This window comes from Anarhichas minor, unplaced genomic scaffold (genome assembly GCF_050575085.1).
Source record: "Anarhichas minor isolate MPS153535 unplaced genomic scaffold, ASM5057508v1 ptg000018l, whole genome shotgun sequence".
NCBI classification, from domain to species: Eukaryota; Metazoa; Chordata; class Actinopteri; order Perciformes; family Anarhichadidae; genus Anarhichas; species Anarhichas minor.
This window is the reverse complement of record NW_027466464.1, coordinates 11,707,992-11,735,814: the sequence shown is the minus strand read 5'-3', so window position 1 is coordinate 11,735,814 and position 27,823 is coordinate 11,707,992. Positions and strand designations below refer to the sequence as shown.

Sequence of the window (27,823 nt, the reverse complement as noted above, 5' to 3'; positions counted from 1 at the left end):
TCCAGCCATCATGTCAGATGGACAGTTGTGTGCAGAGCTTAATCTGACAATATTAGGGTTGGACAGCAGTTTAAAAGGAAGCTGCCAGGGAAAGCAAACAGTGGGGTTATGCTGTCTGGATTAGGGGCAATGCAGACAATGAAGAACGCGTTTCACCTCATAGATTGTTTTCGTCTCGCATAGAAGCTCTTCATGAAAAATCCATACTTAGTCCGATATCAAACAAAATGATGGCTCTGTAACAATGTTCCCAATATGCATGTGCTCTTAATTTTTTGTACGTATACAACACAAAATGGTAACCATGCCTCTACCTACCCACCCGACTGTAAAATGGCCCATGGGATGAACTACAAATAGAGCATTAAATTTGCTCCACATTGAATCATAAGAGGCAAAGGAAGAGTGTGGTAAAATAGAGCGCCACGTCAGAGGATATCTGCTTTGTATTCGTACGACACTGTTGGCTCACCTTCAAAACCCAAAAGCAAGACTGGTGGCAGCACTGTGGAAAAAACTAGTTTACATAACATCTTGTATAATTGAGTAAAGTCTAATCCTTATTAGTCCTAAATGCACTGTCCTCAGTTTCTGAGAAATGACTCATTAACTGTAAAAAGTTTATTTATGGAGCAGTATTAATGGCCATAATAAGCCATCTAAATTAAAATCATAAATAATTCTCTGCTGAATAAATCAACAGTATTTGTGAGCTGAAGATCTCTATATCAGGATTAAACCTAAAACATATATATCTCGTTTGATGGCCAAGCATTCTCACTCAGGCTCTTTTTAACACTTCTTTAGGTCAAAGGTCAAATGGCTTACCGGTTAAGATGTGGGGAAGCTCCTTATCAGGAGAGAGGAATTGCAGTCTGGGATTTTAGGACCAAGATGGCAGATTGTGGGCACACTAAGGGCTGGGGCAGCTCCCAGGGCCCTATAAGTTGACTAACCCCCCGCCCATGGCCTCCAGCAAGGTGATGAACTAGTCCAGCATGCGCAGACCCCACTATTGCCACCCCACCCTTACCAGAGCTTGTCCTCATAACCACCCATGTGTCCTATCAGGGTGCCAGGGTCCTAATGGAGGCAGAAGGGTGTGAAGGAGAGAGCGAGGTAGATCACAGTGACAGTCAATCCAACTGATTGTTGGATGCAGGAGAGTGGCGACAAAAGGGGGCTGAGTTGACCCCATTAGTACCCATGTAGTGAGACAATTTCCCGTTCATGGAATTTCCGAAGTTTCATACCATTTTTGGAGGTGAATTTTAAATAGTAAAAGAACATTTACCAATGGGTGATTTTACAGTTAAAAGTTGTTTCATACATAAAAATAATAACTAGAAGGTCATGAAAAAGTCAGAACGCTTCAACTTATAAATAGAAAGTTATGTAAAGTAATGTGTGTTAAAGGGGGAGAGACAAAGTAGGAGAGTGACGGGTCATATTGGCTTTTTCTGCCAGACTTTTCTCTGCAATCAATGTTGATTTCCATTCGTAACCAACAGCATGTAACCACTGACTGTCAGAGAACTGGAGCATAGCCAGCCAAAAACAATTCATATAAGTTGCTTTTCTGGGGTTTCAGATCGTTTTCATTCTGCTGAAGTTACGGATGGGATCAGCGATATCCTTGTTGCTATTTTGTCCTTTGAAAATGTGGATCCTTGCCTGTATAACCATAATCTTAAAATCTACATTGATATTTGAGAACATATGTTGGTAGATCTTCCTTTAGAAAATCCTAAATGCAATGTTAGTCTGAAATGTAAACTTTGGTGTACCACAAGGCACTAGTCTGGGCCTGCTGCTTTTCTGTATCTACATAGCATGAAACTTCACTTCTATGTGGATGATATTCATCATATTTCTGATAATCCCTAATCCTAAAGATTGTTTGTGTGATTTATTATTGAATAACAACAGTTCATCATATACCCTGTGAAGATATGACAAGCGTCTACATTGCACTTAATCATATTAGTGTAGTAATTCCATTGTTTTAACTGAGACTTAAACCCCTGATCCTTTTGGCACAAACTTGCTTCTGTTATCACGCCGCTGCTGCACATTTCATTTTCATACTCTGGGCACCTTCAGTGCATGTTCAAAATGTCATGACAATCTTTGCAATACTGCAGTTGTTGGGATATGAAAAGACCTTTTTAAGATACACTCTTAGGTCTTTGTCTGTATATTTTAGGCCTTTTGAAAAACCCACAAACTTGTCTTTAAGTGCATGACGACTGCTACATTAAACTACATAGATGTGAAAGAATTTTCAAAACGCATCAAAAATGAAGAAATTCCACCAGTTTCTGCATAAACGAGTATTGTGGAGAATGAATATAGAAGTCAATGAACATGGAAAGAAGCTATACTTAAATATACACAAATGTATTTTAAAAGGAAATATAGAAGCCCTTTTGAACCTTTTTCCATTTAATAATCTAACCATCTTCTTTTGATGAGTTTGTCCCCGATAGCCATAACTGCAGCACTCTTGTGTCGTGGGCACAATAAACCTCCCGTAAGCGTTCAGCATGCTCTAAAAGCCCTCGCCCTTAACTCTGAAGCTGCTGCACACAAAGCAACTCCATGTTCCTAATGGAAAACATCCCCTGACTCTCTCCACAGATGTGGTCAATGCAGCCAGTAATGGGTACACACTGCCTCCTGGCAAAAACCGATGATGAATAGACTTCTGTTTGGTGAGGAACTTTGACTGTGTCTGACTCCTCCGGGCTCAAACACTGTGTTCCTGCTTTGTTGGTGTACAAAGAAACAAGATACTGTACCATGCAGATGCAGGATGCAATATTTATTTATGAGGAAGTTAAGTTTTTTGAAGGGCCACCTAAGAAAACACATCGCACACAAGGGACGATGTATTACACATTGATGAGCAGACAACACTGAGTCATATAGGGATGCTGTATTTCCCATATTAATCCAACAAGCTGTTTTCTGAATGATGAATTAAATATTAACCTTGATTTTCTGGAGAGATTCTAAAGATGTTGTGGAAGAACATTTTGGAAACTTATTAGTAGTTCCACCTTTTGTACCACTATAAACGAGCCTTTTCTTTACCGGGATGCTGCAGATCACTTTGTCTATTTTTGGGCCTCTTCCTGCAGTGATTTGACCAACAGTCTTTTTGCATCAAGCTAATAACTACAATTAATTTAGTAACCTTTCTTAAAACAAGAAAAGATTAAGATGACAGTGGAGAAAATATGTACTTATTATTATGCAGGTACTTAAAAGAACATTTACAAAAGGATCAACATTTTAAAGGAAAATCTTGCAACTTACCTTGTTTTCAAAAAGTAAAAGATGATCCTTATATTTTCTTTTCAATATTTGGCGTCACCCACAGGTGGAGTGTGGTATTGTACCGACAGTTGGGCATTTTATCATGGGGGGGTCTATGGGGATTGGCTGGCTTTTGGAGCCAATGTCAATTGGCCATTTAAGGAACTGCAGTGTTTGGCACTTGCGTGTTGGCTTAATTTTTCAGACCCGGAGCTGTCGCCTGATCAAAAACAAACACCAACCCGAAGCGTTTCTGGTTTGAGTGGTGGTTAAGTCTGCTTCCCGTACCTTTGACCTCACTTTTCTGGGGAGGGTCTTTTGTGTCATCTTCTTCCTTTAAACCCCTGTTACGCAATTATAATCTCATTTCACCCTTGAATCAAAAGACTGTGTAATGTCACTTGTAGTCCCAAGCTCACTGATAAATGACACCCAACAACGCAGCGTTATGCAGCTTTTAGCAAGTGTAAGTTCATTTCGGTCCTCTTGGTTCTTCCTCTTCTGATGAAACGGTTGCCGTTAAAATGCTCCGCATTTACATTCATATTTATTATATTTTGAACCGACATAGACTCACAGAGGTGTTAACAGTGACATAATATTTCCCAGGGTGTCTGCTTCAATCCCAGGATTACCTTGGTGGTAATACAGGACAGAACACTGCTATTGAGTCATAACAAATTCTGTACGACGGAAATCTATTTTAATCAACACAATGCATCGACACGTGGGCTCCTCTGGAACAATCCTGATAGGATTTAGACTCGTACTGTCCGATGAGATCTGACATGTTAAGATGCCGGGCACATACAGCTGTGAAATCAGATGAGGATGATGAGCAAGGCAACCATGTGCTGAACTACAGTGCTATGAGCCAGGGGATTATGGGTATGGTAACTGCAGGGCAGGCAGCGCAAGAATACACATCTGGGCTGGAGATGATTTACAAAGAGGTTTGATGAGGAATGAATCGATGCACGGATGGATGCATAAATGAATGAATGAATGAGAATACACATAAACTCATGGATAACTGGTGCATTGCAGCGGCAGCGCAAACCATTTTCTTATCTCGTCCAAAGAGTGCAGTGATAGAAATCGGACCTGACCATGCCAGAGGCTGGAGACGAGACGCACTCGCACACACATGGAGGAACATCACTGAACCTCAGAAGGACAGTTTTTGACGCTAGCAAAGTTAGAGGGCCCCGGAACACACAAACACTCGAGACGACCTCAGGGGCCTCAAGTAAGTGGAGTCGACTGAAACAGCCAGACTGCGTTTATTAAATATTTAAAAGCTGCAGATAGATATCTGCATGCAGTAGACATACAGTTTATCAGGCATTAATAATTAAATGACAGAAATTAAATATAGTTTTGTAGTTTACCAGGGAACCTGAATGGGAAAATACTGGAAAATGAAGGATCATTAATCCTCTGTTTATTTTCTCAATTACTCTAAAACAACACAATATTACCAAAATCTTCAATTTGTCAGCATTTAACCTCAGAAAATCATCACATTTAAGAATGCTGTTTTGCATTTTTTTATTTTAAAATGATTGAAACAATGAATCCATTATCAAAATAGTTTCAGCCTAAACATTTCAGCCTCAGGATTGATTATTTAATGAAGGTTATTGCAAGTGAGTTTGATATAGTGACAAAATGTTGTATTTTACTGTGTACCAATAACCTCAGATTCTTCAAAAGAAATACATAAATTGTGTGACCTCTGACATGAGAAACATCTGTTCGCACCCCTTTTTCACCATCAATCAACAATGTTTTCTTTTGACTACGGCTGGGATCTTTCCCAAAACTTAACTGTGTACTTTTAGATTCAAAATCTATAACTGTTGCCTCTTTTCCTTAAATTATTTGTAATTTAGTTTGGATGACTTGCTGCGTGAACTCAGAATAAATGTTTTAATGAGTAGATGAATTAATTAAGAGTTGATTCCACTGACTAACCTGGAGATGGAAGCAGTTTGCAATATTATGCGTGTCTCTATCATAACCATAGATTTTATGATTTGGTTCTTTTCTTTTTTTTTTTATGTTATCACATACTTGTGTGAAACTGTGTTTTCATTATCTACCAACAGTTTTTTGGGATGTCTCTCAGTAAAAGTAATGAACTAGACGGAGTTTAAATCGTCTTGGTTTGCAATGAAGAGATGGTTCGAGGACTATCTCGATCTGTTAATCATGCAGAGCTCAGCTGGTTTTCTTTGAGAGTCTGATGCAGCCACAGGTGCCTCCCCCTCCCCCCTGATCTCCTAGTGTCTGTGTATGCTGTGTCATTTGTAATGTTTTGTAATATTTTGTCATAAAACCTTACTATAAACATTTAGGATATTACACAAGTATCCCAAAAAGAAAACAACGATAATGGCATCAGCAGTGCTAACAGCTGAAAATAGAATGAAATCATAATGAAAGCATGGCGAAAGCCTTTGAAGAAGATTGAATGGTCACTGGTTTAAAATTCAGTATGAAAGTCCACCGTTTTTTGGCTGCAGTTCCTGCGGGGAAAATCCTCCTTTCTGTCAAGATGACAGATTAAGAGCTATAATACATCTTGTCTCTGTCCTTGTTGCTAAGCACTCGTAGCTGTGCTGGTGCTAGCTGTCAATCAAACGGTTTGAGTGTGACTGTAAGTACTTTTGGATTTATGGAGGGTTTTTTAAGGTGTTGCTGCAACATGGGAACCCACTGTGTTTAATGACCATATATAGCATGTATATACAGTGACTTCTCTCTCTCATACTCCCTGTCTCTCACACGCACACACACACGCCGCCTCCTAGCTGAAGCTGCCAGTGTGGCAGAACCAGTTGCTTTGACAAAGGACACAAGTTCCCCTGGGTGTCAGTAGGACTGAAGCCTTAATGCCCCGAATATACTGGAAGTGTCACTGTTGACTCATGTGTGAGTGTCTGCATCGAGTATGCAAAGGGCCTGTGTGGCCTTCTTATTCTATACTTGTGAGGACCAAATGTGCTCACAAGCATAGAGAGGTGAGGGTTGGTTAAATGGTAAATTTTGGTTTAAGAGCTCAGGGTTAAGGTTGTGTAAAACATGTTATTATTCAAGGATCTATATATTTAAATAAATATATATATATATATTTAAATAAATATACTTTGTAACGTGATTTAGTCGCATGGTGAAGCAGATTGAAGGATTTTTGATCCAAATCTATACGACCAAAAGAGAAAATCCCAGATTGAGGTATTAAACACTGATTTGACAGATTTGTGAATATTCTGAGAGATGAAGAGTTTGGAGTTTTAAACGGACAACATGACCAGTTTAGTGCCGTGCAAGATGGCGATCCTGAGTTACTGGAGTGAAGTCTTACTGAAGCTGAAGTTCAGTGGAGTTGTGCTAAACGTGGTAACTCAAGGTCTTTGCATTTCTGTTGTATTCTTTAGTAGGTGTACTTATACTACAATGGAAATACTCTTTAAACCTGATTGGACTTAAAGGAACCATGTAGAGTTTTTGACCATGGCTCCCCAGCTCTATTTATTTAATGGAGTCTGGCACAGTGCTCACTGCTCATAAAACGCACCAATGCTCATCACTTCCAGCAAACTTCAGAGTGAACAACATGACGTTCTGGACACTCTTCACAATGTCTCTTCTTTTCTCAGGCGTCAAACTACCAACCTTATTAGGTAAAAGCCTAGTGGCGTCCTGCAGCATGGACGTGGTCTCAGACATTCCTCATGGCTGCAGCACCATATGTGGAGCTGCTCACTTAGCCTATGCATGGCTGGCTTTCATAATTAGCAAAGGAATTAAAAAATAAATAAATCTATAATTAGGCCTTGTGCTTTCAAGCATTTCTCTCCCCCCTCAAGTAAAGATCCAGCAGTTGTCACGGCCGCATAAATGTGTGAAATATAAGAAATGAAGAAGCTGAAGTCATGTAGGGACAGTCTTTGAATTAAAGTACCATAAATGATCTGTCCAACCTCAGCAGGAAGCGTTTCTGATGGGAAATGCTCGCCATCATCATGTGCTGTGATTTGCATTCACATCTCTGAGGGAGACTGTAAGGAAGCATAACCCACTCAGCTGTGGAAGATTGGAATGAAGCCTGCAGCTCAGTGCTTTTAAAGAACTGTTTCAGGATGGCTCACCAAGTGTAAGTTAAGATGGCTTGGTGGATGTTTTAGGAACAAATGTGAACGCTAGGAACTTATGTTAATGTACTGCATTAGTTTGAGAGCTAGCAGTGTGTTTAGTGTTCATGCTCCTGGAGGATGAACACTGACGTTAGTGATCCCCCTGACTTTTCCTCTAGCGCCCCCCTGAGGTTAACATTTTGGGTTTTGAGTGAAATTTCTTGACAAACATGAAACGCATCGCCATGAGATTTGGTACAGATGCTCAAATGTCCTCCAATTTCCCCTCTTCATTGAATGCATCTTCAGTTGTGACGGGGTGGACGCCGTTTTAAGAAGAGTAACATTCACGTAAGATGTAGTGGTGTGTTCGTTGTCTGTTCACCAAGATCAGATCAGACTTCAGACCCATATTAGTTCATAATTGGATGTACTGGATGTGTGTACTGGATGTGTGTGTGCTCTGCTGGAGGAAGAGTGATCTGAAGTTCATTGACTCAAAATCTTGGTGTTGCCAAAGGACAAATAATGTTCTGCAAGGCCCGTTTGTTTGTAAAGCACATTTCAACAACAAGGCAATTCAAAGTGCTTCACATAAAACCATTAAAAGCATCAAAACACAAGGCAAAAAAGGAGATTTAAAAGCAATTAAACATTAAAAACAGTCATTAAAACACTAAAAAGCTGTGTAAGAAATAAAATACAGTAGTGAAATGCAGGAAATTGATTAATATCCTTGAATCTGCAGGCTGCTAGCGCCCCTTGGTGGAGAGAGTCGGTACACCGGGGCAAACATCTGCAGTAATCCGTTTGTCCTCATTAGGATGTGGAGATACGAACGAGACGCATGAGCTGAACCAGGAATTATATCTGGTGTCACGATTACAGATAATAAAACATGTAAACAATCACTTAGACATTAAACATGAGCACAGGGTGTAACATCCAGGCTGGACATCCTTCTGGTTACTGGCAAGTCTTATTCAATCACATATTTAAATAGATTGAATTCTAACTAATTTTATTATATACATTTCAATATGAATGTCGATAGTAGAGGGACACACACAGCAAAACAGATGTATTTAATCCAAATGAACTATGGAGAGTAAATCAAAATAAAGTTTATTTTCTTTAGTTGAAATGCCTTCGTGGATTAATAAAGTTGAATTGAAATAGAATATAGAATATCCCAACGATAACACGAGATAGAAGTTGAGAAGTTATCTAAAGATATCACTGATTTTGTAAGATGTAAGTTGTGCAGCAATGATTTTTGGCGTAAAATAATCCTCAAAAGGACATGAAATGAAGGTATTGTGACCTTTGTATCTGTTGTGCAGTTTGCCAGCCAGCTGGAAAACTTTAAACTCCCTTTTCTCAACTTCAGTGCATCTATTGATGCTTCCTTCTCTCTGCCTTTGTGGAGCTCAAACGTCCTTTTCTCCTGCGGATGATTCAGCTTTTTCTGGGGGATCCCGAGGCGTTCCCAGACCAGATGGGTGATCTAAACCCTGCAGCATGTTCTTTATCCTCGCTGCGCTCTGCCTTCTCCTAAGTGCCCAAAATAACCGCCACAGGGAGGCGTCCTGATGTATATGGATAATTTATTTTATTTCTTGTTTATCTGTGACCCCATAGACTTCCAAACTAAGTTTTAAAGTTTCTCCACTGTCCTTTGCCCTGTGTTTGTATGTTGTTGTTTTTACAAGACTATTAGTCGATTCAATGTGTCTTTTTCATCACACTGATCAACAGAAAAAGTGATGTCAAAGTGATCTAAAATGACACATTAAATATACTCTGAGTCAATATTGTAAGACAATAAAACATGAAAACTGTTGAGCAGCTTTTAAGTGTACAGGGTTTGGAAAAGTTACAACAGGATGTCTGCGCTCAAACAAACTCAGCATGTGTAATAACGAGCAATTTGAGGATTCATTTTATTTTTATTTTTTTGAGTGTGCTGTTGATGCGACACAGCTGCAAATAATTACAACTCTAACATTATGGGTGCTGGGAGACGATTATTGTTTGATTGACAGTAATGTCGTGAAGTTGCAGATATTCTGCATCATTCTCTTGTGTTAAATTGTAAATAGTCTTGATTTCTTGACAAAAACTGCAGATTTTATCAAGTATGCACTGTGGTGGAATGCAAGTAAGTTGTACTTAATCACAAATTTGAGGTACTTTACGGAGTATTTCCATTCTATGCTGCTTTATACTTCTACATCTCAGAGGTGAATATTGTACTTTTTACTCCATTGAATTAATCTTAAATTGTTTGTTACTTTTCATACTTTAATGTATAAAACACAACATGTTTTATAAGTTCATCGTATGTTTTGTATGTAAAAGATAAATCTGAGGGGTCGTGAGATGAGTAAAGGGTTGATTAAAGTTCCTTTTTGGGACTTTTCAATTTACAAGATTCTTTATGCTTACCCAACACCAGCATGGTAAAGGGTGTCTTTTAACATGGTACGTCGTCAGCTGCCTGAGGAAGGAGTCTTTGTCTCTTTGACGATGTAAGAGGAGATAATCCATCAGATAATAAAAAAATATTTCCATCTTGAGGACAAGTATTTTAATACTCAGTTAATGCAACACTGATGGATTATTGTATTCCAATACGGCATGTCAAAAGTAATCTGATTACATAATCAACAGTTGCCAGGTAGTTCAGGGTAATGAAATCCGCACCACCATCCTCTCATCCTCTTCCTCCCTCCTCAGTGTAGTGACAGGATTTGTAACGTCAGTCTCGTGCGTGCCTACCGTGTTTGTGTGTTTGAGGATGCGTGTGTGTTGACTGAAGGAGTTACCCGAAGCTCCTGCGGACAGACATTTTCTGATCCTCCAGGCTTCTGTCAGATTGAACCGGAGCTGGATGAGACGGACCACCGTTGCGCTCCTGCGTCTCCCGCCTATAAATATCACCCTATATATATTTATTTATTTATTTATATCCTCAAACAAAGAAGATTTATTCTGGCTTCGCTTAGAATGACAGCCGATCTGCCGGAGCGCTGTCCGCGGTGCTGAAACCCCCGCGACCTTCCACCTGCCGCGGAGAAAGGCGGATTTGACGCAAAACCGAGCCCGCTAGATGCATGCAGAGAACTACCTGTTAGCGTCGCAGGCTGCGGGATTATGCTGCGCGAGGGGGACTGAGCTGCGTCGTCGCGTTTCCATTCATCATATTTGACTTCGCAGCTGCATACCACTGACCTACTTTGTGCAAGTTGTGAATAAAACTGACGCAGAAGGAGAGAGGAAGCAGTGCGGGCGCTGAGGATGAAGATGGTGTGGGAACAGTGGTGACCCTGTGGGGAAACTTCCAGTAAAACGCAGGAGAGTTAAAGGAGGGGAAGGGAAGAGGAGAAGGCGTGCAGAAGAGCCAGAGGTGCGCGCGTGTGCGTGCGCGAGGACAGAGAAGGTTATGACCGCGTCTCTTCACCTGGACCTCGGGCTGCTGCTGCTGCTGCTGACCTGCTGGCAAACACCGGGGCTGGTCGGAGCCAGTGAGTCTTCACTCTTGTATATTTTCAACTTCTCATCTTCAGTGTCAGTGTGGCTTTAAAGTGAAGTCCAGACACAACGTTTCCAGGTGCAAACATCTGTCTGAACTGAGATACTGAAGGGCTTTTGTATAGGATAAGACACGTGTGTTTAAAATGTGCAAAAATACATTAGAAAAATACAAACCTCATCAAATTAGTAAACCAGACAATTGTCTACTAACATATTTGCTGAAATGCATCGTAATTTGTTTTTGTTTGTCTCTCCAACCACCTCTCTCATAAAATAACAAATATTCATGAGAAAGTGAAATTATCATTTTCCTGAAATATTGACATAAATATCGTTTTCAAAAACCATAAATATGCTTTAATAGAATCCGTAAATACTGCAGGTCATCATTCAGGTGTTTCTGAAGCAATAACGTCCTGTTCCTAATTTATATGTTTACCAGTAACAAGAAAATGGACGTTAATGTGAATCAGAGGGAAAGTATCCCCACCTTCAGAGTTCACAAGCTGCTTGGTCTTTTTCTCAATATTTAGACATTTTGTTTTCGTGGTTTTCCTGCATATGGATGCTGTTTTCAAGATGAAGACATTTTCATAAAATCATAAAATATACAGCCATTAATGTGTTGTTGCATGTTCATGTGTTTGTGTGTGAGATGGGGGGGTGTACTGTTTTCACGCCGTATATTTCAACGAGAAGGACAGCTGTTGTCGAGCAGGAGATTGGCTCCCTGGCCTGTTTTAATTAGGAGGAATGCACTTAAATCATCACTCCTGAGATTCCTCTTCTCTTAATCTTCATACGAGCTTTGATGATAAGCAGCCTTTGGCAAACGAAGCCAAATCAACCAGCTTCTGTTTGGCTGATCATAGAGGCGGCTAATTTGCGTTTACGAGGCTCTGTATTGATTCAGCCAATGAAGCCTTTATATTTCCCCACATGACATAAACATCTCATGTTAACTCGGCATCCTGCTGCTCTCTGCCTCAGCTTTAATGAGGATTTTCATTCATGAAAAACAACTGGAGGGGAAAAGCTTTGTCTTGTTTGGTACATAAATCAGTAGAAAATCTTATGAAAGGCAAGACGAACAGATTTATTAGCACGGTATTTCTACCTGAAATCATTTCTGATTTTGACTCGGAAACATTGTTCTTTCAACAATAACTTGCGGTCATATTCAGCCTCACCAAGCAGATCTGTTTGCCTCTGCATCACTGCAGGACAACACTGAAACTCAACTTTTCTTAATTCTTAATAATAATGGTATTTACTGCATGTTGGAGACTATAATGAATGAGTAGCATTATTGTCTATGATATGATGTTTGCTGTGCTGGTATTGCAAACTACATTTTGACGGTGCGAAGGATTTGGGAAGTTGTACTTTTGAGTTGCACTTGAACATGTGATATTCATCTGAGAGTCATGAATCATTGTTGACTCTGAAGACAGTAGTTAACATTTAGCTCCATTCGGTTGAGTTGGCCCAGTTGTCATTGGAGTTTAGATGTAAAAACTCAAAGAACTTTTAGTTTAAACTTTTACGCCAACGTGGATGAGAAATACTTACACCATTACAATTCTGTGATACTCACAGAATAGTTTCATGACTTTTCTCTGTTACGTCTCACTGCTCCGAGATGAAAACCGAGACGAGAGCTGTTCGTTTTCAGAACAAAAGTTCTCCAATGTTTTTTGGAGAAGGAGCTGAAAGACGGAAGCTGAACATTCGCGGCACGTCGGGGAGCACAGGAGGTCTTTATTGAAAAGAAGCAGGGCAAAGAGCTTCTTTATTCACGAGTGGAGGGCTGCCTTTCTGCTCCGCTCTGCTTCACATCACTGCTGCTCTCATTGTTGATTGTCCTTATTCTTATCGTCTGTTGACTCTGATCGTCCCTGCAAACCTGACGATTGCAATGATCCCTGTGTCTCCTTTTAGGGGGTTTCTTCTACCTGAGTTGCAGCATCGCTTTGATGAGTTGTTGCAGAACGTGACTAAACTTAACCGGCAGAGAGCAAATTTAAATTCTCAATTGCTGACATCTGGGTCCAGGTCAAAAATGTTTTTGCATAATGTGGTCATTAACTTTCACTTGACTTGCAGAAAATGAAACAAGAATTAAAAATCTGATCATGTCATGTTTTACCAGTATATGATCACAGTCATGGAAGGATTTACAGAGTGGGCCAAGGGGCCAGAACCTCTGTTTAAAATAACTCAAAAACAATTAAATATTAAATATTGTCTCAGGGTTAGGGGCCCATGTTCATACTGTATCTTAATCAGCATGTACATGTTGTTACTGTATCTCCAGCATCCACCCGTCCCAGAGAAGGTAGGAAGCCATTAGCCAGATTGGACTGTCTGAGTTCATCAGCAAACTGTTACTTGGCTGTGATTTACGGTTCGAGTCTTACGTCAGAGACACACGATGTAAACAACGGCTGTCTCGAGGCTTGTTGTTGTTTTTGTCGCTGGTGGAGACGCTGTCATTGTTGTGTTGCTAGGAGCTGCAGAGAAACACAGTTGGATTTGACAAGAAAATGTATGTTTGGTGGAAGCTTTGGTCTGTCTCATAGTAGAATTAATGAATAGAGCATTGTGTGGAAAGATCAAACACAATGTGAGTGTGTGTGTGCATGTGTTTGAAAAAAAGACAAGCCACATTTATTTAGGAAATATGGAGTTTTCGGTTGAACTTCAGCTCCAATTTCTTAGCAAGACCTCTGTGTAGACTACAGATGATGCATTTGAAAACAGCGCTGAAGCTTCAGCTGTCATTTCCTGTGAGAAGGTTGAGATATTATGGAAAAAACTGTTGTTTGGTGGAATAAAACCAAAATGGACTTTTAATGGAAATATTGACAAAATCATTTATTCATTCGTACTAAAATTATTTGATAAAATAATGTAAAAAAAATCCTCATCTGCTTGTATGAGTTATAGAGTAGTAAATATCTCTATTGGTTTAATTTGTGGATTAAATCTGGCATTTACTTCATGATGATATTATATATTGTATAATTAAATTTAAGAGGAGAATCACAAATTTGTCTTAAAATAGAACAATTATAGACTGGAAACGTGGCTAAATGTGTCCTGAAATGTTAAAAAATTAATGAATGGGCATGAAAAAATAATTTGAACAAACCAGCTGAAAATATGAAGGACAAACAAGGACAAGGTGTGTGTGTGTGTGTGTGTGTGTGTGTGTGTGTGTGTGTGTGTGTGTGTGTGTGTGTGTGTGTGTGTGTGTGTGTGTGTGTGTGTGTGTGTGTGTGTGTGTGTGTGTGTGTGTGTGTGTGTGTGTGTGTGTGTGTGTGTGTGTGTGTGTGTGTGTGTGTGTGTGTGTTGCTCGCTCTTAAATCCATTGAACCGCTGTATTTAATCAATATCCCTATTCTCCTCCCTGTTTCCCTCCACCCTCTCTCCATCTCTTACCACTCCCTCCATCATTGATCTTTTATCCTCCCTCTCCGTCCATCCATCTCACTTTGCCCTTCGTCTGTCTTTTCTCTCAAAAACCAAAAGATTGAAAATTCACCCACCATCTCTTGGTATCTGCCCAAGATAATTGCTATTAATAATAATTGTTATGTCATATTCCTGTCATCTTTCATCCTCCTCTTCCTCTCTCATCTCCATCTCTTTCCCTCTTGTCTTCCTGACTCCACCTAAGCCTCCCCTCTCATCTCCTCTCCTGGTGTGTATAATGTAATTGCAGAAGTCTATTCACTGTGTGAGCACTCCGTTGCAGCCCTGGCAGATGAAAGCGTTTGGGATTTAGCAGCCGTAACGTGATGGGAGTAGGAGGGGGATCTTAGCTATCATTGGCAGAGACGAGGGAACATGGTTTTGAATGTGTGTGTAGGTGGAGGATGGGATTATTTATTCTATATACACTGATGTTTTATGTCAACGTGTCCTCTATTCTCTCCGTAAAGGAACAATCCTCCTAAAAAGAACCCCCTGTGATGATTGATTAGATGTACTAACGAAAGTATGCAGACATGCATATCGATGATATTTGAAACAAAATACAGTTTGTGGAAGAACATTCCCTCTTTAAACTTGGACATTTTCCTAGTTTGATGTGGAAGAACTTGACCTGACCTCAACTCCATCACACACCTTCAGGATGAACTGGAACACCGACTGTGAGCCAGACGACGGTTGAATCTGGACAGAATGTAGCTGCATTGCATTAGAGGGTGTTCAAACCATTTTTCACTCGTTTAAAGGGGGTTTCCTCATCTGAATCGAGGGTCTTAGGACAGAGGGTGTTTGTTACATTAGCAAATGTTCACATGAATTAGACTGTTAGTGCAGTCTGTGTTTATTTGCCACAGACTGCTAATATGCACACCGTACAAACGTAACCAACAACAGGATGTTTCTCTAGAAGTTGAGCCCTAAAGCTCTAGGATGAGATGTTCAACAATCACATATGGGTGTAATATTTAGGTGTTCATATACTTTTGGCCAAATAGTGCAGCATTCAATTTCAGAAAATAATTCAGAAATGGAGAATTTGAGTTCCGAATTACAGGCTTCAGGGCGGTTCCACGGAATCAAGGAGCCTCTTTCAGCACAGACATTCAGTGATTACACGGACAGGAATTTATCAGCACAGTGGCCAATTTCTACGCCCACAGCCTCAGGAAATATAGATCAACATGCATCGCAGCCACAGGACACATTGGGTAGTCAACAATATTGCTTTTTCTCAACTGACCAAAATAAAAGCCTCCCACTTTCTTTTACTCCACCTCCACATGCTGAGTGCAACAGGTTCATAAGCCTTCCTCTGTGCTGTCAAAAGGGGTTTCTGGGAAATGTAGGAAATCACAGACAGATTAAAAGAACTCGATGCTCTCTATCACAGAGTATTGATTATTTTGCGCGGCAGTATCAGAGGAACTATGTTGATTGATGGCTGGACCACTGTTGGCCAGCGTGTCCTGCAGGGAGCAGAGGAAGGCTGGCTTGCATAAGGAGCTGTGGTTAGCTTGTTAGCCTGAGATGAGCTTGACATTCACGGTCATTCTCCACAGAGCCCGACTGGATGCTTTCGCTCTGCTACTCTTTTTTCAGTCTGTATGTTTGGAGAGTTGGTGTCAGTGCTGCTTCCTCCAGCAGCCTTTTCTTTAAAAAGGGAAGCCATGCTGCTGTCATTTCTGTGTTTGCTGTTTCTGGATTCAGGAGTTCATCAATGAGCCTGAAACCATGGCAACAACAAGCATGTTCCAGCCGAGTGAATCACTTTTTACACGCAGTGCGTTTCTGTATTTGCTTGTTTTTTTGCAGCTATGTGATGTCAAATTGGTGAAGATGTTCTCTTAATTTGAGCTCTCATTGCCATGTAGTTTTGTGTTTCCATTTGAACACAAAACGTGAAGAGAAATCAGATTTCCATTGGACTATAATACGTCATAATGCAAAGTCCTTTTTTTAGCCTCGATGCCCTAATTGGCTGCTGTTTTATGCCCTTTTTGTCCATCTTTATTACTTCTATCTTTCAGACGGTTTCCTTCTTTGTTTTGTGGAAGACAGTTATGTCTTCAATCCTATCTATAACCTTTAGTTCTTCTCTTTTTGACTCCCCTTCTTTTCCATCTTTTCTTCCTTCTTAATTACCAACTGTTTCCTCATGAAAAACAAAATAAAAGTAATAGTAGATTATTGTTTAATATTTCTTTACCTTCTCTGTCCCTTCCTCTCAGCGAAGGTCACAGCGTTTACTGATGGTTTAAATCTCTCAGCGAACACTTCAGGTTTCCGGTCGGTTCTAACTAGCCTCCAGAGGACCATTAACATGAGCCTTCAGGTTGGGAAGTACAGTGTGTGTGTGTGCAGCGTCCTGCTCTCAAGCAGGACGCTGCACTCCCTGTATAATTTTTGAATATAATATTTTCTGCACCAGGAAACACCAGCCTAAATCTTTTGTAGATTGTTAGTTTGACATTTTGGGGAAATTTGAATTGAATGTGCAGTTGCAACGTCTGGTTGAAGCCTGAAACCAGAATGGAGGGGGCTGTTATAGCTGCAGATTTGTCCATATGGGTATAATGTTGGCGTGTCCACTTTTGGCCATGTGGTGTCTTTCCAGGAACTGCAGTAGAGTTTTCTTTGCTGCGGCAGGACGCAAACTCAAAGTGTAAACTCTAAAGGTGCTTCTGACCGTCCTTAATAAGTAATACCTTTGTGTTTGGGTGTGTGTGTGTGTGTGTGTTCACAGCTGTGCCAGCAGCCCCAGTGAATGTGTCGGTGACTCAGCTGAGGGCACACTCGGCCATGGTGACCTGGAACGTCCCTCAGGGGGACACTGTGATCGGGTACTCCATCTCACAGCAGGTACTGTGAAGTTGTAGCATCTCTCTCTCTCTGTGTGTGTGTGTGTGTGTGTGTGTGTGTGTGTGTGTGTGAGAACATTTACTATCTGTGGTAATGAGCTCACAGACGGATTTGTATTAATTGCTTTAATCCTCAAAAAGCTTGGAATAATGAGTTAATCTGTCTCTAGTCAGATTCTCCCTGCGCTCTCTTCTGGTTGACGGACAATTCAATTTGCAGGGAAACGGATTGAAGCGATATCATTTCGGAATTGAACACCCAGAAAACTTGGATCGCTGTCATGCTCAGGGTTAGAAAACAGCTTTCTTGAAGTTGAATTATGTATTGTTTTGTGATCAGCTTTAGCTTTTTAAAATGCTGCGTCATTCATGAAGCCAGAACCTTTGAGCTGTCTCCTTTCATAGCGTCTGAGGAATACATTCATTAAGCGGGTTAATGTGGAGGCCGGCTGCAGGTTGACGTCGGTACTTTTTGTAGTGATGATAAAAAAACAAATCTCCTGATTACAAACATTTCCAGCCAAAAGAAGAAGTGGAACTTAAGTATCCAGTTAGCAAGAAAGACTTCACAAATATTGGTCATGGAATTGGTGAATTTAAAATAAGAAACACGGTATAGACCAGTGGTTTATTCCAACTTAACATTGGATGTATATTGATTATATAAAGCAATTATGTTTTCATACAATTGATCATTTAGTTTGGTCAAGTTTGCATCTGAACTACTTGGATTTCAAACTTCTATTTTTTACACTAGTTGCACAAACACAGTCCCCCGGCAGCTGCAGAGGCTTCAGCACCCTCTTTGTACTGCGGTTAAAGTACATCTGGTTGGGAAACGTATCGTTCTGCTCATATATCACCACATTTTGTCCGTCTCACATCTCCTGACACCCCGGCTGCTAACTCAGCTCGGTTCATTCTAATCAGTTTTTACCACCCACACTTTGGCAGGAGGAGAGTCAGACATTAGCTCATCTCTGAGTGGGAGTCGTCTCCATTAGTGGAAATGATTTGGCCAGGACTTGTCTCACAGGAGGAACATCCACGGTGCCAAACGGCTCTTCTCTTTCTTTTCTTTTTTTTAAGTCGTCTCACGTCTGACTCGGAATCCATCAACCTCGTGGCATTTGCAAGAAACCAGGATGGGGATGTAAAACATCTCCTGCCATAACCTCAGAAAGCTCTCATGTAAAATCCTTACTCAAATATTAATAGGGGAGGTGATGGAGCAGGTATCCATGCAGGATGTTAGTCATCAGAAGTGGCTCTTAGTGAGGGTGAAGATATATATATAAGGGCTGAAAATATTAGATGCAGTTATATAAAATCATGCATTTCTTCAGGATTCTGCTTTTAAGGTGTAAAAACCAAACAGCACTGATCTCGTGTCAGTCTGCAGGATTGGTTTGGACTCGCATATACCGGCTCGCTGCAGGAGATTATTTCATACACACTTTGTTTCAGTAACAAGCTGAGCCTTCTGTTTGTGAAGGAGAAGCAGGACGAGTGAGACAAAGAGCTGCTTCACTCATCTGAAGTTGTTCCAACTCCCAGAAGCTCCGGCTGCTGAGATTCACACGTTACGCAACAGCGCTTTCTCTCACAAACACACACACACACACACACACACACACACACACACACACACACACACACACACACACACACACACACACAACCACACACACGGAGAGGAAGTAACCCAATTTGAGATAGTGTATTTAAGATGCACAATAATCCTGTTTCTGAAGCATAAATCCCAAACTATCCCAAGGTTAATTGATGATTACTGTGTCGGTGGACGTTGATTAAACAAATCCATGCTGTGTCTACAGGCGGCGTGTTTCTAAACCGGCTACAAGAAGAAAACTGTCAGCCTGTGACAGAGACAAGTGGTTTGTTTATCTGATGCAGAAATACATTAAGCTGCCGACTTCTTTCTTCACCTAAAAATAGCTTTGTCACCAAACGTTGTCCTGACCTCTAGATTTCAGGGCTCACAGAAGACACATTTTACTGTCTTTTAAAAACGACACGGGGAAACTTAAAGAAGCAGAGACTTAGAGGAATACATCTTAGAGCAGCAGGAAGGATGTCTTTTAATCCTCCTCTCAGGAGATATGCAGGCTGCCTTCACATCACTCTACCTGTAGGATGTAAACAAAGAGATTCACCTCCTTCACTAATGTTCCCGATAAAAACACAAACATTGAATTTATGAATATTTACTGTTACTCATTAGAATTCAGTCAGAGATAATGCAGTATCGCGTCTACTAAAAGTAAAGTAAACATAGTAGATTTAGCACACTAATAACACAACGTTTGTATAGCATTCACTTCTGATTTAATGCCAGCTGCTTCAGCTGCATTTATTTAAATTTGGAGGATTTGTGGTCTTTATTTTAAAATGAGAGAATCTTGCAGCTGAGTTACTGGTATTAATCAACATAACGATATACTGTATGATACATATTATGGTCTTTTAGTGCTGCGGGACTATTAAAGCTGCCTCTGTGACCCGGCAGCAGGAGACACCACTCTGACGCTCTGCCAGCCGTCTTATTTATTGACTCCTCCTCAGGTTTTACTAACTTGTGTCTCATTCTAAACTAGACTTTATCACCCACCACTGGCTGGATCGTATAGACTTTTATCGAGTGGAATAAAACCGTTAGATAAATGGTGGCCGCTCTCATACTGTCGTTTTTCATTACAATCCACTGTCTGCTACCTGCCCAGCAACAAATGACACACAAGCAAAACTAGAGACTACAGCTGGTGAACAGAGGAGCATTTAGCAGCTTGAGAGACGGATATCCCTAAAGCAGAGCTAAAGGAGAGAGAACATTAGACGAGGTGGACAGAAACACGACTCCAAATGAATGATAATGTTGCTCCATAACTGCTGGATGTGTAGAAAGGCAACTGTTTGTCTCCCCTACTTAAAATGAATCCGTCTCAGAGTACGGCACAGTGTAGAACAATGATGTTTGCGCATGAATTCTGTCCTAAATACTTTTTTTTTTGCACCAGCAGAGTATCTCTGTCTGTACATGTGTTTCTTCTGTTTCTTCCAAATGATGATTGGTGGTGCTACCTGCCTGCAGACCTAATTCCTCCCAGTGGGACAATAGCTGTTTGAGCTGAATTTATACGAGTGAAGCGAAGCGGCTCGTTACAGCTGGTGGATTCAATTTGCATTCATGGCGTCTGTCTTGAAATGTGGAAATAATGATGTTAAATTAGGAACAGCGGTGCAGCGGCTTTTCATTACATGTCCTTCATCTGTTCCAGAGGCAGGACGGCCTGATGCAGCGCTCCATCCGAGAGGTGAACACGTCCAGCCGCTGGTGTGTGCTCTGGGATCTGGACGAGGACACACACTACAGCGTCCAGGTGAGGCGGACACACACACACACACACACACACACACACACACACACAGACACATATCTCTTAAGGAAGCTGCCTCGGCTCTTCTAGTTTGGGTTGATCTGTTGTCATGTTTAAGAAGAGCAGATATAAGGGTACGGCTGACAGTAGATACCTGATTTAATAATGATAGTTTACCATAAAGCAGGTTTATATCCTGTAAATTCTTAGACAACATAAAAGTTGACATTATTAAATAGTCTGGAAAAAGCTGATAAATAGTTTTGAGGAAAAGCACACATTCAACTGAGGAACCTCATTGATGATAAACTGCATTTTAGAAATTAACTTTTATTCTTAAACCCCCTGTGTTTAATTAACAGAACATTTTCTTTATAGAGCTCATGGTTTCTTGAATCAAAAGCCAGCAAAAACTACAGCTACCCTCTTAAGGAAGAGTATCTAAAGTGACTCCATTATCATGACTCTATTAAACTTTTTAGAATCCATTAAAGCTTAACAGACAGATACAGATTGTCCTTCAGCTGGAGGACTCAGTTAAATGTGCTCGCCAGCAGGCGGATGTCCTTTAGAAGAGTCAGTGAGCAATGCACTGATGAGAGGACGGTAAAATAAGAGAATTTATTAATGGAGTTTGGTGAAGGATTTGGTCATTTAGGGACGGGTTGCAGAGCTCAAACTTCCAATTGAAATTGAGAAGTTTTTTTGTTTTTTTTTAGAAGGACAAACTCTTGGATATTTTCATATTAATTAAGGGACATTTGTAAAAAATGTTGTAATTTGCTTTAGTTTACTGGATTTCTCTCCCTGTATAATTGTTGAATATAATATTTTCTGCTAACTGTACTGTAGCTGCTAGAAGAATCTTGATAATCAGTTTGAATGAAAAACACCTCATCAAACTTTATTTCTTGCGAGTTGCTTCATGTTTTGCTTTGCTGAAAATGTTCCCAAATGAGTATTTAGCTGAAATCTTTATTCCCTCTTTTATCTTCCAAGCTTTCAGTCTGCTTCTACATTTACAGTTTTGCGCGTCCGCCACTGATCATTCATGATCCCGCCCAAAAACCAAAGCACCATTTGCTCGCTAAATATACCCTCGCAAGCCAGTTTCTTGTCATCGTTACATAATCCTCAGCTAATGTCAGCTGGGAATGTACCCAGTGTTGAGCTGTAGAGAAGTCCAACTACGCTTCCTGAAACGTATGAGCAGTGCTTCATGTTTTCACCTAAAGAAACTGGATCTTTCTTTGGGGGGTTTAGGTGCAGTCTGTTGGGCCGCAGGATGACAGCCAGCCCAGCCGTGCCGTCCACTTCAGGACTCTGGAGAAGAGTGATCATTATCCAGCCGGAGTCCTGGACCACAGTAAATAAACACACACACACACATCTATATACTGTATATACACATTTATTTTACGTTTTAACTTATTTATTTTAAGAGGAAAACAGGAAAAAACTTCACCTCCATCAATCTTGTACTTTCATATCTTCCCTCTTTAAACTAAAAAGACTATTAGTGCAGTACTTATATCTTCCTCCTGAGGTAAGGTAAGAAGTAAAGTTTGATGCTCTTTGGCTTTCTCGCTCTGAGAGAGCCAGTTAGCTTAGCTTAGCATAAAGATTGGAAACAGGGGAAAAGGTTAGCCTTTCTGCAGGTATTTTTCACACAATTCTTTTCTCATATGAACTTTTTTTATTTGTATCATTTTTATTTGCACCACTTCCAACATGATTGGCTTTTTATTTACTGTCATTTTGTATTGTATATATTTTTATTATTATTTAGCTGCTAGTTATTTAATTATTGATGTATAAGCGTATTTCGTATTTATTTAATTTTTAGTTTTTATCCTTCTGTTCAAATAAATGTGTATGTTTCCATACTTTATAATTATATCCATGCGCACTACTATTACTAGCAGCATTGATACTTTCTATACAGAGACAATGTTTTGTTGTCGGACCGTTATATATTTCATGTCAACAATGGGAAAGACTTGTAACTTTATACTTGTGTCTTTTTTTTGTATGCTCATTCACAAATAAATTCGATAAAGTTGTCCTTATTTGTCCTCAGATGAGCCGGCGATGGAAGGTTTGGGCATGACTCCTCACTTACAGACGGGAGAGCTGCTCATCATCACCACTGTGCTGCTGCTGTGGGCAGGTCCGCCTGGATGTGTGTGTGCGTGTGTGTGTTTATCAGGGGTGGAGGAAGTATTGTTATTATTAATTTAAAAAGTCCTTTGTGACTGTTCTACTATATGTTCTATCATTAGATTAGTATGGCTCATGCATTCATGTAAAAGCAGGATTTTACTGTTGGAGTTGGTTGAAGTGGAGCTCATTTTGAACTATTAACTGTTTTAATAATGCATCAATGTGCTGAATATTTTCAAAATTTATCAATTGATTGTTTGGTTTGTAAATATTCTCAAATGCTGCTTTCAAAGTCATATAAATATGTTAGCTTGTGTATAGGTACAGTAAGGATGTATACTGACTGTTCATTTCTTTGTGTTCTTTCTCCTGCCCTCCACGTCTTCATCATCTTCCTCCCCAGCCGTCATCGCCCTCTTCTGCCGACAGTATGACATCATCAAAGACAACGACTCCAACAGCTGCAAAGACAAAGCCAAGAGGCCGCTGGTGCGAGCCCCTCCTCCCTACTACAGCACTTCAGCCGGCAGCTCACCCATCGACCACAACGGAGCCGTACGCAGCAGCAGGGTGACTGATTTCTTCTCCCTGAACTTCATTAACACACCTTCTTCTCCATCGCCTCCATTCTCCATTTTGTTGTAGCACCGCTCTATAATGCACGATCAGGAGTATTTCCTCTCTAAAGAGCCTTTGTAGTTCCATCACAGATCTCCTAGCAACCAGAGCTGCTGCCATCATGGCTCAGTATAAAACCAGCAGGCAGGGAACAGGGAGCACTTGTTGGGTTGTTGCTGTGTAATCAGTGACATGCTCAGTCAAAGTGAGACGACGGAGTTTGAGGAGAGTCAGACCAGTCAGTCAGCTGGAGCAAATCACTCAGTTCTCATAAGATGAAAAGGGGTCATTTTGAAAAATCAATGAACATCAGAATGTGTTTTATAAAACTTATACAAGATCTGCTACGAGGGCTGATCAATCACATTGAAGGTACAGGATCTGTTTTGATAGTTTGTTTATGGTATTAAATATTAAGTAGTTGGCTTTTATTTCATAACTACATTTAGATTGTATGGACCCAGTAGTAGAGGTGAAGTGTTCACCACTGTTTGTTTGCAGCATGTGGCCAGATGTTACACATTGCAGCTTGAAAAGGAAAGTATCCTTCGTCTTCATGTTATATTGTTTATATGCAGATGAGACGGCTGTATTCTACATTCATTGCTTGTGCATGTCTAAATTGGAAACGTAGTAATTTTGCATTGCTTTTGGTGGCAGTCTTTCAGTGACGGAGTGAAAATGTACCCGTACTGTATATTGTAAAACTTAAAGCGTGGTTTAATAACCAAATATAACCTTGATGAGATTTTGTTAATCAGTTACTTAAATGATGAGTCGTTTATTGCTGACTAATTGTCTCTTCATCTTCATAAATTACTCCTCGAATCACTTCAGCTCTAATGTAATGAGCTGCATTTGAGACAAGAGATTATTAACCGTTTAATGTCTTCATCTTTCCCCTTAAGTAGCTCTAAGATAGGAAAAATCATCTTTTTCCACTCTATATCATAACTCTTTATAAATTCTGTATATTTGTAAATCATTTTCACCCAAATTCGACCTGATGTATTTGGTATCTTTGAAAAGCATCTCTGCTTGAATTTTAAAGAAAGTACGTTTGAATAAAGTTTATGATGATGTAACAAGGTTAGAGATTAAACTGGACAATGATAAATTACATAAATTGGGTATAAAATGCAATTAATGCTTAAACTGTGTGGTGAGGATGCATGTTAATGAAGAACGATGTCAGATTTTGAGGAAAAATCCATTAAAAAGTTGTTGTTTTGGCACAAGCTGCCTCAGGGCAGAGACAAGTGGAAAACAAGAACAAAACAAGATGTGCCAAACATGATTCATTTTAAGTCTGGGTGCCTTGATAACAAGGAGTGCCTCATCATCCTCCCCAAAGTAAGAATTATTTCTTATTTTTCCAGCCAAAACCTGAATACAATCAAGTGAGAACTTCAACTGAGCCGGTGTGAAATGTCAAGCTTGCACAGGTCATCGATTAGCTCATAAATCTTTAACAGACGTCGTATATAATGTGCATGAGGTCATGTGGCGCTGCATGTGAATAAGGCCCACACACATCCTTCCTGAGGTTTATGAGTCATGTTCATATATGTGACCCTCTCTGTTTATGACTCATGTACTCCTCTCTCTCTTTTAGCTCCACAGAGCCTCCTCCTCCATCAGCATCATTAGAGTCTGAGTTTGGGTGTTTGGCTTTGAGACTCGACATCTTGCTGTACAGCGCAGGACGGACGGAGTCAGTGATGTGCGACTTTTGCCTGAGGAACATCAGTGGGATTATCATGACAGATGAAGAATTTATAGATTTAGACTGAGAGTCTAAATTATTGTAAAATATGGGGGAAATATGAAATGCTCCATGCAAATGAAACTGTGGAGTAAATGGATGACTACTGCTCTCTAGTGGCAGAAGACGGCAGCATTAACACATGCAGGTTTTCAAGGAGGAGTTCAGCTCGAGGACTTCTGCCCTGCAGCCAAACTCATGTCCTTTTTATTTCTATTAACCCTCTGATTTTAAAGACTAATTGTGAATATTTGCATGTCGGTCTCAAATGAATTCAAAAGCTCTGTGTGTCAAGTGTGTGTGTGTGTGGTTACATTCCAAATATTTAGTTTTTTCTACATTTTAATTCATCATCTGTGTTTTTCGTCTCCTAATTAATAAAACAAGTGTATTATATGTACATGGTTTAAATTTAAAGTAGTGGTAATTTAAGTATGATGGAAATACATATTTTAATGTATAGGATGATTCATTTTACACTAAATTTTCTTCAATTAAATCAAGTCATAATTTTAGCATTTAGTTAAAGTCATGACATTTTTAATCAATCTATGATGACTAAGCATACTTTCCAGCCTGCATTGTGTGAGTTTAAATGCAGCAGCTGCAAATCAAGCTTCTTAATATATTTTTTTCTCTATATGTTTTTTGGGTTGGTATTGTTGAATTGTAAATCACTTAAACTACAGGGTCAGAGTATAATAATTCAGGCTGCTATGGTCAACATTAACTCAGCTTTAGCAATGCTGCTGCAGGATCTCAGGCCACAAAAATCCAAGTTGTAAAATAATATAAATTAAATAAATTACGGCAGGAAAGAGAAGTCTGAGCATCTAAAAAAAGCATCTCTCCTATACTCTGCTGCCTGATAGGTATATCCTAAAACTGCAATAATTAATACTTACTGAATGAGACGTCATGTCGGTCAACTCTCACCAGATCAGCCAGGTTCGATGCGCATCGGGAAGCAAATGCATCTGCCCCCTTTCTTCAGTAAATTATTGGGATGTAGAAGAAATCTTGGCCTGAAGAGGGAGCAGTCTGTTCACATACATGATGGGGTTTATGGGTCATTATCACTGACAGCTCTTTCTTGAATGTACCACATTCATACCAGTGATTTTGAAAATGCAAAGTGCATTGAAAGCTACAATATATATTGTCTCTGTCATGGTCAAATCAAACTTTTTTATCTTTTTTATTTTCATTGTATTTCCTTTATTTGTGTTGCTCCAGATTACATGATGGTAACTTGAAACTAAACAAAGATTATGTTCGTGGATCAAGTGTCTGATTATAATTTCTGACTGTATTCTCCAGTTTCAATAAAAATGAAATAAATGATCATTTCATCAGTGCATGCAGGATGACCAACAGGTAAGTAGATAATGTAGTTTTACATGTAGACATACAGTAGATAGGCATTTTTCTGGAATTAACATTTCAATGAGGACAAACTCAGAGATTTTAAAATGTTCATGAGTTGGGTATGAATCATAAGGAACTGCAAACAAACAAATGCTGTTATTTAAAGGAATTGTGTCAGAAAGACATCAATTTGTGTTCTCAATATCACATACCATTAATGAAGCTGTATATCAGTGTTTTCAAAAGTGCTGACAAGGTTGAATAGATATAGTTTTAGGTCGATGTAACAAATTTTTGTGCAAAAATGAAAAGATTCTTAATATGTTGGTGTCGTATGTAATATGTGGACAACACATGGCTCTTGACTATCAGATGCAGCTTGTGTCCTGCAAACTGCAAACATAGATCGATAATTTAGCCAGTAATATGACATTTTAGACAAGATTAAAGAAACCCTGGTGCCTTCAGTCACACCAGAGGTGTTGTAAATCACAAAGAGCTCCAAATATCCAGGTTGAGCAGTGTTTTTGCACTGGATATTTCACTTATCGGTATGTTTAATACCGACATTTATTTCCCCCTCAGGACAACATCTCAAGATTAAGACTTCTCACAATGATGATGTTGATAGTTCAATATAGTTTAAGCCTAAAGCCAAGAGCCAACCCTCTGAAAAAAGTCAAAGTATAGAACGTCGAAAAAGGTCATAGCATTTCGAAAATAGTCATAGTATAGCATGTCGAAGGATGATCTTTGTGGGTTTGACTTATTCATTTTAAGTGTTGGACGTCAACCTCATAATAATCAAACTAAAACACACGCACCTCAGGTCTTCTGTCACTCTGAGCTATTTGATCAGAAAGGATAGTCTACTGTTTGGCATGTTAACATACCACTGCATCTCACAAGGATGGAACCCATGCAGCCAGGTCTTCCAATCCTCCGACCTATAACTGTGAGCTGTTTGATCTGACACTGCTCTGTGGTAGAAACATTAGTCTAATGTCTCATAGCTCATGGCCGATAGAGAACCGGCAGGCAGACTGAAAATTTGGGTCGATTCTTATGAGGTGTGGTAAGTTTAGAGTTCCAACATCCACAGAGGAAGTCAGACACACCAAGAAAGAGGTTAGGAGCGACAGAATCGATAACTCG

General features: G+C 39.9%; 1 protein-coding gene and 1 long non-coding RNA gene across 2 annotated transcripts; one reads left to right on the top strand and one right to left on the bottom strand.

The window, feature by feature from the left end:
- The first annotated feature begins 10,908 nt into the window (after positions 1-10,908).
- LOC142952739 (fibronectin type III domain-containing protein 4-like) lies at positions 10,909-25,292 on the top strand. The gene is made up of 7 exons (XM_076094642.1): positions 10,909-10,990; positions 17,242-17,357; positions 20,656-20,757; positions 22,018-22,120; positions 22,835-22,924; positions 23,321-23,487; positions 25,151-25,292. The coding sequence occupies exons 1-7, from the start codon at positions 10,909-10,911 to the stop codon at positions 25,190-25,192; spliced, it is 702 nt and encodes a 233-aa protein (XP_075950757.1). The 3' UTR covers positions 25,193-25,292.
- LOC142952741 (uncharacterized) lies at positions 19,429-26,193 on the bottom strand. Its single transcript, XR_012954710.1, has 3 exons — positions 23,262-26,193; positions 21,984-22,110; positions 19,429-20,744 (listed from the first exon to the last, which is right to left on the bottom strand). It is a non-coding gene; the product is annotated as an uncharacterized LOC142952741 (long non-coding RNA).
- Positions 26,194-27,823: the final 1,630 nt, after the last annotated feature.